This window comes from Onychostoma macrolepis, chromosome 18 (assembly GCF_012432095.1).
Source record: "Onychostoma macrolepis isolate SWU-2019 chromosome 18, ASM1243209v1, whole genome shotgun sequence".
Classification (NCBI taxonomy): domain Eukaryota; kingdom Metazoa; phylum Chordata; class Actinopteri; order Cypriniformes; family Cyprinidae; genus Onychostoma; species Onychostoma macrolepis.
Genome location: NC_081172.1, coordinates 14,437,958 through 14,458,523, shown reverse-complemented (window position 1 = coordinate 14,458,523; position 20,566 = coordinate 14,437,958). Strand labels below are relative to the sequence as shown.

The window sequence follows — 20,566 nt, the reverse complement described above, 5'->3', positions numbered from 1 at the left end:
GTATCGCAATTCACCACAGAAGACCCCTGTATTAGAATATTGCATTGTTCCTCTCACACAGAGTTTCTGCCTTTGTAGAGCATTCCATATCAGTCACTTATGAGTTTTCTTGACAGTTAGTGAGCTGTCTATGGTGGCCGGAGGCAGCATACTGGGTGTTGGAACAGAGCTTTAGTGTGTGCCAATGTTTTAAGAGGAATGTTTAAGACAAATAACAGTGAATGGTAGTCTGAGAGCTCAAGCCAGTTTCACTAATGCCAGAGGGCCAGCAAAGACTGAGTGAATGTACAAACTGCATGAAACAGAGCCCCCATTCACCTCTTAGCACGACATGACAGGCTATGTCTGCTGAACATGGCTGTGCAAACACACAATCGCACAAGAAAACCTCCAGTTGGTTTTCAGCAAAGCCAGTAAAGTCCCCATCAGCAGAGTGTTTATCTGATCTGGGTTCAGAGGCCCCAAACAGGCCTGACTGTGGAGCGTCTCCGCAGCGATGATGAGAGACATGTGCCTGGATCCTGTGTCCATCCTCAGAGTGGCTAATCCATCTATCATGTCCGGCCCTGATAACCTCCTCCACATTTGGCCTCTCATGTCACCGCTGCTTTGTACACTTATCTGCACCATAACATTGGGTAGTGTGGGATCAAGGAGTATTAAGTATAGCCAGCATCAGGGCAGAATTGTCTTGCATGGCGTATGTTGGGTGGTTGTCCTAGAATGGATCAATGTCATGATGGTCACTTTCTCCACTATCTGTTTATCTATTCAAAAACACATTAAAAAAGCACACATAAAATGACTTGAATATACCTCTCCTTGGATGAGCATGTTTTTAATTTCTGTATAATAATAAATATTTTTTTATTATTATTATTATTATTTTATTTTATTTTATTTTATTTTATTTTGTTTTATTTTGTTTTGTTTTGTTTTGTTTTGTTTTGTTTTGTTTTGTTTTGTTTTGTTTTGTTTTGTTTTGTTTTGTTTTGTTTTGTTTTGTTTTGTTTTGTTTTGTTTTGTTTTGTGGCATAAAGTCATGATGTCAGTTGTTCTGTTATCCGGTGTTGTTTTCACTAACTCAACTTAAAACAATTAAGAAGAAAGAAAGAAAGAAAGAAAGAGAAAGAAAGAAAGAAAGAAACTGTTTTAATTGAAATTAAGCTGAAATAAAATTACAATAAAATAAAATAATTAGATGAAAAACCTAAAAGAAAACAAATAAATAAATTAAAATTATACAACTTTAAGTTGAAGTATTTAAATGATAAATAATAATAATACTACTAATAATAAAAATGACAAAAGTAAAAATGCACATTTTAAAATGTAAAAATTAAAGTTAATTAAAAATAATAATACATAATATAATAGTGCATAAATAATAATGGGTGGGGGGCATAAACTGAATGTAAAATGACATAAAATAACTGCATATGTTAAGGTCAATATTTAAAAATATCAGATAATAATACAAATGTAAATATGTAATGATATTTATAAATTAATAACCTTGAAAATATATTTAAAACCCTTTTTGAAAAATGCACTCATATGTATACCACATCACCACATGATCCAATTTTTTATAGACATAGATTTTTTTTTTTTTTTTTTTACAGGTGTTTTACCATATTGTGAATTTTCCACTGCATTGGGTTGTGTTTTAGGGTTAACAGAAATGTCAGTAAAATAAATGGATACTGTCCTGGCAGTTTATTTTTTTATTTTTTTAATTGCAAAATGAATACAAGGAGTACATTTCTAACTTGACACATGTGTTAAACTAGAGTTTTAAAAGATCTGTAATTTTCTTGTCATAGACACGTCATTGACCGATTTATGCCACTGCCCTAATGTCCACCGTGGGAAAAGTGTAGTGCTGAGTGGGAAAACCTGTGAATGTGATGCAGAGCTCCATGTCTGTGTATTCAATATGTGGCTTTCTTACACGTAAACAGAAAAGACACAATATGACAAAGAAAAGTGAATGAGAAAGAGAAATCACAGTGTGTATGAAAGCTATTGTTAACCACACTGATTAAGATTGAGTTCACTGTGATTAGGGCCGCTCACACTTCTGGACAGATGCCTTTTGTGCCTTTTCCATCACAGCCACTGAGCCAAAGACATGTCGCTTCACAAACACAAGCATATACATGCAACATGATACACAAATATACACTATTTCCACAAAGAAATTATAAATATTTCTTTCACACACACAAAAGATCTTTTTTTTTTTAACTGCCCTAAGACAACAGGCTCCGGGGAACATTTGCTTCACAGCTGTGTGGGCACATCTGGGATGGCAAGAAATTCAGCGGCTGTCAGTGTGACGTGCAACGAATGTTTTCCAAGCACTTCAGAGGATGAGCTAAACTACAAACCCCCTCTCCCTCGACCGTCTCCCACCCCTGCAGAATTTATGGAGTCCGGCAGCAAGTGGTTTTCATTAACCATGTCATCTTCTTAACAAATTGCTGTGTTGCTCTCACAGCTGGGGATGTGCTTATGGGGACTTATGATGTTATTTACCCCATATTGTGCTCAGTTTTGGCTGAATTAGAATAGGTTGAACTGTTTCTGAAAGTTTTTTCACCTTATAAAATATTATTTGGTTACTGCTCTGTAGTATGGGAGCATACTATTGTTGCGAACTGTTGCAGAAATGTTCTTTGGAAGTTAAATTAAACAGTGTAACACTTTACTATGAGATTCTTTCTCTCTCTCTCTTATTTTTTTTTGGTCATTTACATATTTTATATGCATTGCGCATCATGAACTAACAATGCATTTAAAAACTTTAATTAATAATGAATTCAATCTGTATTTCTGGATTTTTTTTTTTTTTTACATTTTGAGTGCATGAATTAACCAAGTATTCTGTAAAGTAATAGATTTCTTATATTAATAATTACTATTAATAAATTTGTTTTTATTAATAAAATTGTTTTTCATTGTTAGTTCACGATACCTAATGCATAAACTAAAGTCCTACTTACAACACTTAAGTAAAAATAAGATCAAGACATTTAATTTTTATTTTATTTATTGTTTAATAATTTATTAATTGAATTGAATTAGTTTTTAGAATTATTTATTAATTATAGTTAAAATGTTTTATTATTATTTTTTATATATGTCTGTATAGCTTTCATTCATTTTTATTGCAGTTGTAGTTGTTTTAGTAGACCAAGCTAAGCTAATAAGCTAAATGAATATACAAAATTTTGCCTATATATATATATAGTATAGTATATTTTTTTCTTTTTCTTTCATTTTTCTTGTGAATTCATTAACTTGTAAATTAAAGTTGAGCTGTTTTATAGTACATTGAGCAAATATTTAATTCCATCTCGTTCTGTCGGTCTTTGAAATGTAATATTATTCTCTCTGCTTACTTTTCAATGTAATTATGGGTCTGTCATAATTTAGCATTCTTCAAAAGTGAAATCTGGAAAATGTCACAAAGAGAATATGTATTTTCTGTGACTGAAGGGTTAGGTGTGACTTGAAGCATCTGTCCAGCATGAGCCTGACAAGGAAAATAAGCATGAAAAAGAGCTGAAACTGAGGAAAAAAATCCAGAGAAAGAAATCCACACCTTTATGGAGAAGCTTTTTTGTTTCCAAAGCCACCCTGCATTAACAGCTTTCATCTGGTTTTCCTTGGCAGCCGAGAACTAAGATTTATCCAGCAGGAATTATGGTATAAATTGTTCCTCAGACAGAAGAAATGAACTGACTGCACCTGGCCTGACACAGCTGTTTTGCGCATAGCACAGGGATCAATAGACAACCAATTGTTCATCACCCTGAAGAAAGCTCTTGAGAGCAAATTCATGAGTCTGTTAGAATCAAGGAATGACCACGTAAGCAAAAAAAAAAAACATATGTGCAACTCAACAAGGTCTTTGAAGGTGCCACAAAATGACCATTAAAAATAAAATAGTAAAAATAGCTGACTATAGACAAACAAATTGTACCAAATATTTTCAGGAACATCACATCAAGATCAAGTAAACCTTTCGTAGAAGTTCTATACTAAATATTAGCCAACTAAAAGATAAATGGAAAGGCCTGTTAACAATGTGACAGCTTAAAAAATGACTTTATGGTGAGAAAGAAGAAGATCTACAATGGGTCTTTATTGAATTTGTTATTCTGTATCTCTTTAAAAAACTTTGAAGAATCTTTTCTAATCTCCACGAAGTCCAAGTCATCTCTTTGCAGCAATGAGCCTTTATTTTTAAGTGTAAAATATTTGTACAATTGAAATATATATTTGCACCAAAATTCACATCAGTATTATGTGGAAGAATTTCAATAAAAAAATAAAAAATTTAAATGTTTTTGTTTGGCATCTGAACATGGTAATTAAAAATAATAATAATAAAATAAGTTTCGGTACAATATTTAAAAAATGAAACCTTAACCCTATGAAGCCTACTGTATCATGAATTCTTAGGCCTCTAAATCATGAGCATGATCCAAAATTTGATGAAAAATCTTCTGTTCACAATTCACATACATGCCATCTGTCTGAGATTGATAGTTAATACTTTTTAAGCAAGTAAAAGGCTTATAATAATTCTAAAAGTGTCCTCCTTTTTTCAGGTTGTGGTAGATGATTGATTGATTGACTTATTGACTTAATGACTTATTGATTGATTGATGTGAAAACTTTACAATTTTTTAAGGTAAATATAAGAATAACTTTTATATTGTTAGTAATATCTCAAGATGAACACTTTCTGAACTGAAGCAATTTAGGTTTACTCGATTATGCGTACATAATTTTTAAGAAGAATTTTGTTAAAGGTGACATATCATGAAAATATGACTTTTTCCGTGTTGAAGGGTGTAGTCACACCAGGAAAGTCTGTTAGTTCACTTGCTTTGGTCCAAACCAAATACAATGTTCATTGTTTTTGTTTGGTGTGGTTCGCTTTTTTTGCAAGTGAACCAGAAATTGTAAACAAAACCACACGTGTGCTAAGGTCATCTATTCATTGGTTCATCCATTCAACTGCACCCGAGTTTATTCTTCAGCTGGGTCTCGGTATGGTTGTTTGGTCTGTACCTGAGTGCGATTGCTGTATTCACACCTGCCTAAAAGATCCGCATGAAGAGGAGAAGCAAACTTGAGTTTGATTCAGTCGAACCAAACAAGACAGGTGTGAATACCTAAGTGATATAATCGGGTCCCCAGTGCATCTACCAATTGAGAAAATGTAAAAAAAAAAAATGTAAAAGAACAACCCAGTAATTATTTTTTTTTATTATTTGCTTTTTTTTTGGTAAGCCTTTCTCTGCAAGCTTGTGAAAAAACAAGCCGCTCATATTTCGCTCACCCGTGACGTAGGAAGATATAATTATCTTATTATAATATTACCACCCCTTAATCTGCCCTTTTTTTGTTTTCGCAAGTGACAGCAGTGTTCCAGTTCTAACGCCATAGTGAAAGTTCAAGCAAAGCATGCTAACTGTTCTGTCTTTGGTTGCACTGATGAGCACAGAACACTATTTAGAGTCCCAGCCTCAGAGGAGACGAAAGCAGTGCATTTATTGATTTATTTAATGTATATTACACTGCTGCAACACGGATCTACCTTAACCTTTTTAATTATTCATGCCCCAGTGCATGATGGGGAAAACGGGATCATTACTTTGATATTTACTTAAAGAATCCTTGTAAACATAACAAACAATTCCAATTAAAATATACTTATAAGTTCAAACTTTAATTTCTACAAGCTTAAATTGAGTACTAATATAGAATTTACTTTAATGTTTTAATTCTTGCCTGAACTAAATTATTTAATGTAGAAATTACATTTGTTTTCATGTAGCATTTACTTTATCACAAAATAATTTTTATCAGTGTGTTTTTGTAACTCATATTTGTTTTTAACATAAACTTGTGTGTAATTGACAGTTTAAGCGCAATAAGATGTGAAAGAGAACATAGTTTACATCCAAACTAATTGCACTATGTATAATCATTTTCTATTCTTAACTGTTTTAAATTATTTTTAAATCAATTTTTATATCATATTGTTTCTGTTGTTGTGATTATTATTATTATTATTATTATTTTAATTCCTTGTGATTATTAATATTTTTAATGACTATTTCACTTCCTTTTATGTAAAGCATGTATGAAATGTGCTATATAAAAAAACTTGCCGTGCCTTGCCTTGCCTAGCCTAGTTTAGTTCTCACAAGACTGTGACTGCCGCTTCCTGTGTGCTTGCTTTGGATGTGTGCACTCAGAAAACCCTATATCAGCAGTTTAAACTGATATGGTTTAAAACGCATGATTTTAATGCGATAGACATGATAATCAAAACCAAACAGGTTTATTTTTTTTAATTTAATTTAATTTATTTTTTTATTTACCAGAGTATCTGAGGTAGGAGCTCTACAGGCACAGCTCTATTCTGGAAAGGGGGTGGGGTGGGGGGGGGGTAAGCAGCAGCTCATATGCATTTAAAGATACATGCACGAAAACAGCATATTTTATATTATATTTCTGCTTCCAATCAAAATAGGCATTTTCAAAATGATATAATAAATTATCTGTGGGGTATTTTGAGCTGAAACTTCACAGATGCATTCTGGGGACACCTGAGACTTATATTACATATTGTAAAGATGGGCATAATAGGTCTCCTTTATTTTCCTTTAAAAATAATTTAAAAAATATATTATTTCAAATGACAGACTTTACACAGTTAAGTAAGGTTGTGCTATCAAATAGTCATTGTGAAGGTTTTCCTGTAGAGCAGAAGGACGGCTGCTGCCCCACATGCAGATGGAGCTCTTCCAGTGTCAGACATTCCATGAGCAGCTTGTAATATTTCCAAGCCTGGCTCAGTCATATCCTGACGGTCCTGCACACAGCTGCAGAGCAGTACAGTAATACTGCCTTGAGGATGTGAGCACATTACAAAATGGGGCCCTTTATGGTGAGAGAAAATATAGCAATCAAAACTGAATAAATTACAAATTAAAAGTTTCAGCACAAAACCCAAGACAGCACGAGCGAAACAGCTGAAGTCTGCAAAAATACTGAACTCCGCTAATACGATTTGTCATGTGGGTGCAGTGTTGGAAAAAACTGCCATTTTGGTTTCATACAGAGAAAACAGCTAAATCAGCTTTAAATAATTCACTGGCCATGGTTGTACTTTGTTTTCATTTGTTCATTTGTGCTATAATAACAGTACAGTATATACTATTTAAAATTACAGCATGTAAAAGCCACCAGGGATTTTATTCCTTGAATGGGCCTTTGTACACAACACATGAGCAAGGCTTCAGGCTCACCACAATTTGTTTGGATGAGACTGCCACACACAAGTTACGGTCATCTTTTTAGCAATTATCAAACAACTACTTCTACAACAATGCAAAGTTACGCAGTGCCCTTGGCGAGGATTTTCAAGTAAGCTGAATCCATTTAAATCTAAGCCTGCAGACAAAAAAGGAGTCTGTTCTAGATAAAGACTCTCGCGGTTTAAATCCACTTCTTACAGCGGGACTGTTTGATGTCCTTCTCTACACCTGTGGATTGACTCTGTGAGCATGTCACCTCTGCTAAAATGGCTTCAAGGGCACCTAATAAAGTGAACATGTCTCGCGTCAGCATAAAAGTCACTATCAATGTCAAAAATGTACCTTCTTTTTTTAAATGATTAAAAAGTAAAAGTATTGCTGTGCTTATTTTGAATGTGCACCTCATTATTTGTTTATAATTCATGTGCCCAAGTAATCTTTAATCTAAAACATGAACTTCCCTTCCCCCAACAACAACATCTGCGGTCGACGATGTATGAACCGTCATGAGGATGGGAAAAATCTCTCCCCTCCAGCAACCTGTCAATCACATGAAATCGCTGCAATTAGCAGTCGACAGCAATCCAATCAGTTCCCGATGGACAAAATCAAGTCCCGCCTTACGTTTTTTTCTTGTTCAAGAAGTCATTTCACTTAGATAGCTATATGTCACAACAGAGAAGAAAGACAATTGCAATTTCCATTTCTTGTCGACTTCTTTAAAATCACCAAGGAAATGCATTTGTGTTTTGACTATATGTTATACAGCTCCACTCCAGTTCCGCTTAGGGTTTTCCATTTCCCACTCACCCACACATGAATGTTTGAGTAAGAAAAACAGACAAATTCGCTCTTATTCGTTTTAAACCCACAATGAAATTACTGATTAAAATGACTGTTAGCAAAATACTTATTATTTCAATAACAATAATGAAGATGGGATGAAAATTTCACAGCATTACTATAATTAAACAATTTTAATTAAAACACAAAAATATGACGAGTAAACAATAACACCACAAAATGTGAACAATAAATTTGTTCTAAAATATTTTTTAAATATTTGTAATTGTTTCATATAATCAATGAATAACTAAAGCATATTTACAAAATTATTACATATTATCTGTGTACTCATTATGATATTATATTATATTTTTGATACTTAAAATGTTGATACATCTTAATATATATATGTGTGTGTGTGTGTGTGTGTGTGTGCTTGTTTATGCTACATTGTGAGGACCAATGTCCCCACAAGGATAGTAAAACCTGAAATTTTTTACATTTTTGACGAGGGAAAAAAAAATAGTAAATTATGTTTATCTGAAAGTGTAACAATGCAAACAGGTTTTCTGTAAGGGGTAGGTTTAGGGTTAGGGGACAGAAAATATGGTTTGGTCAGTATAAAACTAAAAAAGTAAAAGTATAAAAGTCTATGGAAAGTCCCTACAATTCACAGAAACCTAACGCGCGCGTGTGTGTGTGTTTCAGTAATAGTTAAATAATAATAATAATAGTAATAAAAATAGTTTATTCCGCACTTTCATTAAATAAAATGTTATTTTCGTAGGGTAAAATTAGAGTAAAATTTGTGTAATGTGTGTATATAATAATAATAAGAAGAATTTTTAATTTAATAACATTTGAATTTCATAAATGAAACGTACTAAAATGTACTAAAATATGATTTTATTTGAATGAATATGACAAAATATTGACTGAATTTAAAGAATATGTACGTCAAAAGACAATAATTATAACTAAAAAACTGTGTAAGATAATTAACACTGCTGTCTCACTCACTCCTTGTTCAAGGTAAAAATCACACAAACCCACTTCCACTCCACATCATTCACATACTTTTGTCTGGGACACTGTGAATGCGGACAATTGGGGTGTAACAGTATACACATAGGCCTATGTGAATAAATAAATAAATAAATACATTTCTGAACCGTGACTTCAAAACCAACTGTTACACCCCTAGTCAAGCCGAATTATACAAGATTGAGGTTCCCCATGCTGCTATCAGAATGCTGCTCAGGCAATCAAATTCAAGGAAAATAAAATAAAATGAAATTAAATAAAAACCAGAGCATTGTCTGCATTTGTCACAAAGAACACATAGGAGACATAACTGCACAGAAATTTGCTGCGCAGATTGACTGCTTTATTCCATATGCCGTGCCTGAGCAGCTTTTGCTGGAATCAGCCCCAGCTTTCCAGAACCCAAGGCCTCTTGGTGGAATGTAAAACAGGTGCCATGCCATTGGTTCCCCCCACGTTGGGGGAGTAAGAAAAACTCCCACCCACACAGGAGCCAGGACATGACTGACAGCACATCACATTCTTCGGCCAGCTGTGTCTTCTGCTGATTTTCCATAAAACAATTCCCAGGAGACACTGAGAAAAAGATGCTCACCATCACAGCAAAAAATCATCCAGAAGAATAACACATGTCTGACCACACACACGCGACTTGTAAGCTTTGCTGTGGTTTTCTTCTCTTCACACCTTACTTATTGCATTTTAAAGCTTATTCAGGTCTTTTCTTCAGACATATTGCGATGCGCAATTCTATTACTGGCAGTTAGAAGAGAAAAAGATGGAAAACGTTGCCAAGAACGCATATTCGCTAAAGAAATCAAACTACCCTATTTCTCCCCTTGATCCATGTGTGTTTCCTCACAGTTCTCTTTCCTCTGGTATGACCTAAGCCATGTAGGAGACTTTTGGCAGGGGATTTAAAGAGTTGAACTGCTATTTGAATCAGCACCAAAGCCTCAGAGATTATCATAATTCCTCTTGGAATAAAACTGCCAAATGCACGCTTGTGTGTCTGATGATATGACCTTCGTACTGCCTCTTGCTGATGCTCATGTCTACATAAGCATTTCAGTTACTAAAACAAAGCACCAAAACAAATTGCGTGCTGAGGGTTTATTGTGTGTGAGTGTGTGTACATATTCCTACAAGAACTTTAGTAGAGAAAAGATTATGGACCTTACATTAGAAGGCCCTCGCATAGAGGTTAAGATATTTATATAATTTCTGCTGTAATTATGACTGCTTTGTTGCTTGTTTTCAATTTTTTTTTTCAAACTTATTGATATATTTATAATTAACCATGATTCATTTTACAATTCCAGAAGTTTCAAGACCCATATGTTGTTCAATAAAAATAATAATTATTACACTCGAGAAACTATCTCAGCAAATTATTCCCTTATATCACTTCTAACATATAATACTGTATTACTTTTGTAGAACATAAAAAGAGAAGTTCCAGTGCAAGAGGATGGGAACCAGGAGCTTTCAAGTTTATTTTTTATTTTTTATTATTATAAAAATAATCAATATGGCTAGTGCACTAATTGTTTTTAAAGTCATATTATAATTGTGTGTGCAGAAGATGTTATTAACAGAAAATCTTGCCTTGACAGTTATGGTCACCATTCGCATTCATTGTGTGAAAAATAGCAGCTTGGACATTCTGATAAATATACAGTGAGGAAAATAAGTATTTGAACACCCTGCTATTTTGCAAGTTCTCCCACTTAGAAATCATGGAGGGGTCTGAAATTGTCATCGTAGGTGCATGTCCACTGTGAGAGACATAATCTAAAAAAAAATCCAGAAATCACAATGTATGATTTTTTAACTATTTATTTGTATGATACAGCTGCAAATAAGTATTTGAACACCTGTCTATCAGCTAGAATTCTGACCCTCAAAGACCTGTTAGTCTGCCTTTAAAATGTCCACCTCCACTCCATTTATTATCCTAAATTAGATGCACCTGTTTGAGGTCGTTAGCTGCATAAAGACACCTGTCCACCCCATACAATCAGTAAGAATCCAACTACTAACATGGCCAAGACCAAAGAGCTGTCCAAAGACACTAGAGACAAAATTGTACACCTCCACAAGGCTGGAAAGGGCTACGGGGAAATTGCCAAGCAGCTTGGTGAAAAAAGGTCCACTGTTGGAGCAATCATTAGAAAATGGAAGAAGCTAAACATGACTGTCAGTCTCCCTCGGACTGGGGCTCCATGCAAGATCTCACCTCGTGGGGTCTCAATGATCCTAAGAAAGGTGAGAAATCAGCCCAGAACTACACGGGAGGAGCTGGTCAATGACCTGAAAAGAGCTGGGACCACCGTTTCCAAGGTTACTGTTGGTAATACACGAAGACGTCATGGTTTGAAATCATGCATGGCACGGAAGGTTCCCCTGCTTAAACCAGCACATGTCCAGGCCCGACTTAAGTTTGCCAATGACCATTTGGATGATCCAGAGGAGTCATGGGAGAAAGTCATGTGGTCAGATGAGACCAAAATAGAACTTTTGGTCATAATTCCACTAAACGTGTTTGGAGGAAGAAGAATAATGAGTACCATCAAGAACACCATCCCTACTGTGAAGCATGGGGTGGTAGCATCATCTTTGGGGTGTTTTTCTGCACATGGGACAGGGCGACTGCACTGTATTAAGGAGAGGATGACCGGGGCCATGTATTGCGAGATTTTGGGGAACAACCTCCTTCCCTCAGTTAGAGCATTAAAGATGGGTCGAGGCTGGGTCTTCCAACATGACAATGACCGAAGCACACAGCCAGGATAACCAAGGAGTGGCTCTGTAAGAAGCATATCAAGGTTCTGGCGTGGCCTAGCCAGTCTCCAGACCTAAACCCAATAGAGAATCTTTGGAGGAGCTCAAACTCCGTGTTTCTCAGCGACAGGCCAGAAACCTGACTGATCTAGAGAAGATCTGTGTGGAGGAGTGGGCCAAAATCCCTCCTGCAGTGTGTGCAAACCTGGTGAAAACTACAGGAAACGTTTGACCTCTGTAATTGCAAACAAAGGCTACTGTACCAAATATTAACATTGATTTTCTCAGGTGTTCAAATACTTATTTGCAGCTGTATCATACAAATAAATAGTTAAAAAAAATCATACATTGTGATTTCTGGATTTTTTTTTTTAGATTATGTCTCTCACAGTGGACATGCACCTACGATGACAATTTCAGACCCCTCCATGATTTCTAAGTGGGAGAACTTGCAAAATAGCAGGGTGTTCAAATACTTATTTTCCTCACTGTATCCTTCTGTATTTCACTGGAAAAAAAACATCCTACAGGTTCAAATCAATGTGAGGGTGAGTAAAAGATGACAGACGTTTTATTTTTAGGTGAAGTATTCAATAAAAAAAGTATGAATGTAATAAGAATGAATTAAAAATGCAAATAAACAATCAAAACTCTGCACTCCAGTTAAAAAAATTTAAGCAAACAGTCAATTCTTTAAGCATTTTTAAAAGCTGCTTATACAAGAGGAATGTATTGTTCTTTTCTCATGTCAATATTTAATACAGTCTCAAATCAGCCTAAAGAATATCACATAAAAAAATTATGATCATCCATGTTCAGTCACATATCATTTGAAGACTATTGAATCATTTATTATTATTATTTGTAAATCTTAGTGATACCTCAAAGGATCACCCTCCCTGCCACCTTTCCTGCTATCAAACCGCCCATGATCTCAAAGCCCATTGCCTCACGACCCAACCTGCTGCTGTGTAACAATGCTCATATTCACAGCCTTCAGCCATCAAATTGCTTCTCTCATTCCTCACCACACCCTTGCGCTCAGCCACCTGCAAAACGAACCCTGCTGGAAATTTCACTACAAATTACCCTGTGTCTGCTCAATCCCCCTGGGAGAAGAAAAACCCCTATTCTCTCCAGAGCCCACAGTAACCGTGCTTATCAAGCACACATATAGAAAGTTACAATAAAACAGCACCTGGATTAAAGCTACAATATATGCACCTTGAGCTTTGGGTGCTTAAAATAATACATATGTATGTGTGTGTATATGTTTATATAACCTATATGTACGCATTCCCATAAACCAAGCCTGAAATTGCTATGTGCAAGAAAGTTTCAAGGGACAAATGAAAGCAATACCTAAGGCGTACTGTAAATAACAATCTTCTACACGGAATGCTTTCATTTTTTTTTTTTTTTTTCGTTCAACTTTAGGATAAGGCTGCCCTCTGGTGGATTTTGCTCACAAAACCATCAAACCGGGTGATCTATACATGCAGACGGATGAGTTTGAGGCAAAACTGCCAGGAAGGTGAGTGTTGAAAGCTCCTTGGAAAAAGGATTAGGGCTGTTTTGTGGCCACATGGCATTTTGCCAACTGCAAAAAAAGTCTTTAAAGCCACAGTGCCCAAACCTCCTCACTGGTTTTTTACTCAATGCAGATGCTTCAGATTGAATGATTTGTCCCACAAGTAGCCTACATAACATTGAACCTAAGAAAACAAAGCACTTCTCTACAAACACACAACACACACAAATGGATACTTTCAGGGTTGCCAGGTTTTCGGAACAAAACCGGCCACATTGCCACTCAAAACTAGCCCAATCGTATTTTGAGGGGGGTCCCCCAGTAAAAATCGCGGTAAGAGGGCTAAAATACACGTTTTTTGGTGGGGTTCCCCTAGTACAATTCACATTCCAGGGGCTAAATATCACGTTGTTGGAGTCGCTTCAGCCCGCCGACATGAAAAAGCAACAGTGTTAAAGTAGCCCAATTCCGCCGGAAAGCAGCGGACTTGGCAACACTGACTTGCTCCCATTTCGGCCCCATCAAAACAAGATTCCACTCATATCAATGGCAATCAAATATTCTAGACTTTTAAAAATGGTTTCAGAATGTGTTTTCACAGCGATGCCATAGGTACTCAAAAAGTTCAGAGGCCAAGCGGCCTCTACATACAATGCAAAGGGCCACAAATTACAATTTGATGATGCAAATGATGCAAGACTTTAAGACAATATTTGCAGATTTACTGATTTAGAAATACAGTTTATTACTTATCTAAGTGTTGCTTGTCCTTGTCCTATTTAAAATAAGACTGAGCATGAAAAAAAAATATATAATCATATATATATATATATATATATATATATATATATATATATATATATATATTTATTTATTTATTTATTTTTGTTTTTAGTAAAATCTGGAACAAAAATTGGATTAAAAGTTTGTTTTGCTATATTGAACAGAGTAGCCTATTGAACAAACTCAAAATGCTAAAAATAAAAACATTCTTGAGCAAACAAAGTATTTTAGAAAGAAGTATTATTTTTCATATTTATATTAACTATATTGTATCAATATTTCATTTTTAAAAGAGATACCACTATTCTCCCACCATGATTCTGAGAAGAACAAAACGAGAAAAAAAACAGACAACTAAACAAAATAACATTTACTAGAGTTTCTAGAAAAACATTGTTGCTGTCTATTTATAGAATGCAATATTCGACTAATTGATAAAAAAAAAAAAAAAAAAAAAATTAAATGATTCATAGCTCAGCTTCATGACTTGCTCATAAAGACTTCACTTGTTTAATTCCTGAATGAATCAATGTTTTTTGAATGAATCTCAGTTTAAGTCACTGGCTGGCAGTAGCAGTACATTGTAATTGATGCAATCTTTATTTGAAGCATCGTCACTTTCAAAAAGGTGATTTGTTCTATTTTGATCGCTAGACATTATATCCGAACAATAAACTTTTATTCCAGTACTTCTGTGATTATTTGAATGTTTGTAACACAGAAATAACGATACGAAAGACTTTGTAAAGATGTTTCATATAAACTGCTCTCTCTGGATCAGCGGCAGCAGCGCCAGCGCAGATTTGAGCGTTACATTGTGATTTAAGACTTTAATAGACATATGAATCCTGTCATTTATGAACAAGATTGCGTGGGTGATTGAATCTGTTCGCGATCTGACTATTTATACTATATCCAACAGTATAGGACAATAAACATACGACGCGACAATATATGGTTTAACGTAGCCTATATTTATAATCCAATGATGATCGACATTGCCTTTACCATATAGAATATATTATCTGCCTCGTTCTGTGACAAAAACCGCACATCAGCTCACAAAATGAAGTTATTTCAAACACTGGACTGATAATAAAATCATGTTGTCCTCTTTTGTTGGACAACGCCTCTCTTTTACGTGGTTTGGGGCGTGGTTAGTTACGGCGCTTGCAGAGAACGAGCAGCTTTTACTACTGCGATTGTATAGGCTACATTTAATTAAAAAATAAATAAATACCATCAAACTGCCTAATATTTTGCGCGCAAACTGTAATAAAAAATACATTAATCTTCAGAATGACGCGGGCCACAAAATTAATGCAGATTATGACCCCTGTCATAGAGGAACCATTCGGCTAACAGTTCTGAACATTATAATAATCGGAAGAACCTTTTTCCACTGTAAAGAACCTTTTGTGCAAAGGAAAATTTCCATGGATGATACAGGTTCTTCAAGGAGCCATCAACGCCAATAAAGAACCTTTGTTTTTAAGAGTGTGGAAATATTTTATGGATGTTAGGTTCTTAATGGAACCATTGATGCCATTAAGGAACCTTTATTTTTAAAAGTCTGTGCATGTTTTTAATTGATTTATAGATTGCAAAACCCTCAGAATACACACTATGGGAGGTGCTCAGCTTTTTCAATTTGTGCTAAATCTGTCTGTGTACTGTCTTACCAATATTCAAAATTTGAGATAATGTTCCTAAATCTTGGATCATGCAGAAATCAAAAAGCATTAGCAAACAGATCACATCAGAGCTTGCTCTGGGAGTGTTAAGGTTTGCGTAATAACTGCGGTTTGGGTTTGCAGACAAAGAAAGGGGTGGTCCTCTCGCCCTTGGTCTGTGCTGCAGCAGCCGAGATGCAGACAGAGAGAAGGCACAGGGCCAAAGCTGTGGGGCCTGGAGCAGGATCACAGCAGCGCCTGTTTCTGTGAGCTGAGCCTGTGAGATGAAGTTTTCAGGTTGTGAGAACACATGGAACTGAGTCTAAGCAGCTGTTGAACGAACAAAACATATTTTTTTCCTCTCTGTAAATTTCTTTTGATTTTCATGTTGACTGTTTCGCTATGGGCATTTCACATTTAAACAATTTCAAATATTAATCCGATATTTGTAGTATTTATTTCATATTCCATATTACCTGCCTGAAGTCTTTTATTGATATGAATACAAATTCTATTGTTTTATCCCACCATTACCTATTACTCTGCCATACCATTCAACTAGGCAAATTTGAGCAATAAATTAATCTAGACTGAAAACAAACAAACAAACAAACAAACAGTTATTATAGTTAAATACAGTTACAAACCCCCAAAAAAATGTCCGTTACTTAAAATAAAACAAACGTTAACTGGAACATAAATGTACTTTATTTCAGCTAGTTGCCACACATTTATTTTTCAGTTAGCTTAACCTGAAGTACTAAAATAACTAAAACTGAAAGAACAAGAAAAATTATAATTAATAAATACATAAACATATTTAAAAAATAATAAAAATGACACATAAAATTCCTAACTTTAACTACAATTTAAATGAAAACATAAAAATGTAAACATTGAAAATCGAATTCAAAATATCAATTAAATGTATATTAATGATGCTACAGTAAATAACACGGCTGCAAACTAAAGTGGATGGGAAAAGAAAAAAGGACAATGAAGACTTGGAATTGGAGTGCAAGAAAGATTGGAAACACATGGTGTAGGACGGAAACATGGCTGCAAGTCTGTGGGCAGAGACAATTTGTTGGTGGCCTGTTCCTTTTTAAGATAAGTTCCAAAAATGACAGTTTGTTTGAAAGCTAGTTCCTCTAAAATAAGTAAAACTTAAAATATAAACAAATAATATTAAAAAGACAGTGCACATTTTTTAAAAAGCCTTTAAGCACTGTCCCATCCAGTTGTGTTTGGGTGGATGGGACAAAATAAAAACAACCAAATTCAGAAAATAGAAACATGATAATAACACTTTTTTTATTTTACTGATTTTGTAGAAGCAGTGTATCATATTTATGTTTCCATCAAATGTTTGCATAATATAGTAGCTATGACAATTTTAGGACCTTATTATGAAAACGAAATAAGCAATAAGCAAAAGCTTATGTCATTTTCCTCAGTTAATGCTTTTCATGGTCAACTTCCTGTTTGATGCATGCCTGGCCCACCTAAATGATGTCACACCAATGAGGGCATCCCATTTTAATTATGTGGTCTTACACAAAACACAGGACTCAGCAAAAAAAAGTTTTTATTTTCACTCATTAGGTGAGAAAATAAATTCTGTATAGGCTAGTTATACTGTCCCATTTAACCTTATGTCCCAATCACCCTTAATTCACCAATTTAAATGTTTAATGGGTAGGCCTATATTGGGTTTGTACAGTTTACTATTACATAGACTTTAATCACTCACAATCCAAGATAGCAGTAGACTGCTTTTTTTTTTATATTACATAGTTCCTAAATATGTAACCTTTTTATAGAGAATAATGACTGAAAATCAGCTTGGGTCCAGGTTTTCTTCTGTTTACAACCACATAAGCAACTATATAAGACATTACTCAAAAGGCCATGAAGAACCTTTTCTTAAGGCCGGTGTTGTGCCCAATTCTGACCCCTGCCAGATTATTACCTCCCCTAGGTTTAGGGTTAGGTGTGGGGGAGGGGTTAGGATTAGGCAATCATTTAGCGATTTTAACGAGAGGGGTAATAATTTGGCAGGGGGTCCAAAATGGGCACAACAGTACACACCAACCCGACTTCAAAGAACTAGCGGCGAAGAAAGCCGACGGTGTTGTCGCCTCGCTTCAGCAGCGTTGGACCAAAAAAACTACGCTTGAACAGACCGCACAGACTAAAAAGTAACACATGCGTTCTGCGCATGCGCGAGAGGAATTAACTGTCCATATCAGCAGCTATCAATAGTAGGCCTATATATTCCTCATTCAAAAGGAGAAACCGAAACAAAGATGTAAGTCAAGAGATAAAGGCAGATATAGGAAATGTAAACAAAGTAGCGCTTGCTTACCATTTTGAATATCAGTAACGTTGATAGACTAACTTTAATCATTTATGCGGCTCATGTTGTTATGAAAACATTCGCCATTAGAATGATTGGGAAAGATCACGTAACATTTAAACAGCAGTCTGTCTGTACCGCCTTCATTTACATGCTTGTTTTCATCACTTTCACTTTATTTCTTGGGCACTGACTCCTTCGCTAACTGAACATCCAATCAGAGTTATCACCCTCGCCGACTTCCCCGACGCCGATTCGACATGTTGAATCGGGCAAACTGCCGCCGACGTGAGCCCGACAAGAGCCGATGAGTGGAACACACCAAACAAACTAACCCGACAGTCGCTCGCCGTCGGCTTGGTGTGTCCCGGCCTTTATTTATTTAATGTAGGCCTATTCACCCATTGGCCACCCCAGTGCAATAATACACATATCTAAGAAAAAACAGTACTATGATTCAAAAGATATGTTTTAATATGACAATCCAAAGGTCAAAATGTGTCCATCTGCACATGAGCTTAGCCCTTCCTGTGAAATATGTCTTTATTGCACTTCTAATGACTGAACAAACAGTTATTTAATACAAGTCCGTTCTTTGGCACTGCTGGCACTATAGTGCGTTTCCACACTGAAATAACTATTTGGCAGTAGTGTTCAAAATCAAAACAAAGAAATGTATACAAATTTGAGTTAGCACAAAATAACATTAAGGCAAACAGATATAAAACTGCAAAACATCATACCCAATTTTATAAAGTACGTTTTTGCTTTTCCTTTTTTACATTTTTCTGTAATTGTATATCAATGCTTGGTGAAATTATTGCAAAGACAGGACCACAAAAATATGATCAATTTGATGAGAAAAGCTGTTTCATTATTATTATTTTTTTTGTATTGTTTTTTTGTTGTGTTTTTCTCCACAAAGAAAAACTGTTATAACCATTTCATTATTCTGTTAAATATAGCACCCATAAAAACAATAACAACAGTTTCAACAATCTGAGTGTGGAGTGTGAGCAGATACAACGCCCAGTTTGTAACGCAAACTCATAATCTCATAAATGATCTCTTTAGGTACCTTCACTATGCAAATGAAATTAAAGTGATAGCTCACCAAAAAACTTGTGTTATCATTTACCCACCCGCATGTCTCTCCATATTCATGTTACTTTCTTTTTCTGTGGAACACAAATTTTGAATAATGTGATCTTTTTCAATTCGAATTCGTACGATTTGTCTAAACCCCAGTGACAGGTAGATTTAGGGGTGGGGTTAGGTTGTAGGTCTTTCGTACAAATTTATACGAATTGTGCAACTCGTAAAATGCGTACGATTTGGCAAAAAAGTAAGCTCGTACGAATTAGCCACCTCGTAAAATATGTACGAATTGCCATAAGATCAGGCTGTGTGAACTTATAATACTAAGTTTATCAATGTACCAAAGAAAATTGTAGGCATCAAACCAAATTACAAATTTTCAAGTGCTATACTCACTTTTTTCAAGGTGATTTTCTATTATACTCCCGAGGTCCAATGAGCTGACGCTCACCCTGTACTGTTTGAGGTAGGCACAGTGATGTTGTTCATTCTATTGTTCACTACTGATTCACCATTATCTTGAGTTTTAAAATATACCACATAGAATATTGGCAGGACAATGCCAATGAGCAACATGGCAATTACAGCGTTCCACCACTGGATCCCCCAGTCTGCACCATAGCTGCGCAAACGCTGGCTTCTCCACCCCCATCGTTTGGATACCTTAGAACTGTTGGAAAATACCTCTTCTGAGGGGTCTGTGCTTTGAATCAGACGCTCAATGTCACTGTCCACCTCTTTTAGGTAATTGGTGTACTCCTGCACCTGAGGTCTTCCTGAGACGTTTGCTTCAGCACTGTCTGACGATGCTACATCATTGGATGGTCTTTGCTGGGGGTTCCTGAGCTCAGAGTTGGCCTCGGTTAGCAAGCCATGCTTCTTTATAGGAATTTTGATGGACTTCAGTGCATACATGTCCTGCTCTTGAAAAAGGTTGTTCACCCTTTTTATGTCAGCCACCTGGAAGCCATAGAAAATGATTATTTTTAAAGGAAATGTTCACTCCAGAAATGAAAATTTGCAGCAAATGTACTCATCCTCAGGCCATCCAAGATTTAGATGAGTTTGTTTCTTCAGCAGAACAGATTTGGAGAAATTTAGCATTTAACAAACTCATCTACATCTTATATGGCCTGAGGGTGAATAAATTTGCATCAAATTT

At 35.4% G+C, this 20,566-nt stretch overlaps 1 protein-coding gene across 11 annotated transcripts in view; it reads right to left on the bottom strand.

Moving 5' to 3' along the window:
- Positions 1 to 20,566, bottom strand: part of lysmd4 (LysM, putative peptidoglycan-binding, domain containing 4) — a 46,983-nt gene that overhangs the window by 23,281 nt on the left and 3,136 nt on the right. For 9 of the 11 annotated variants that reach the window (XR_009267107.1, XR_009267113.1, XR_009267108.1 and 6 more), the window contains exon 3: positions 19,801 to 20,364. Coding sequence is in view for 2 of the 11 variants with exons in the window: in XM_058752350.1 (XP_058608333.1) it covers positions 19,852 to 20,364 (513 nt within the window). In the remaining 9 variants the exon portion in view is untranslated. Of the gene's footprint in view, positions 1 to 16,912; positions 20,365 to 20,566 lie in introns of those variants that run through there. The other 2 variants (XM_058752350.1, XM_058752348.1) reach the window with 1 other exon arrangement.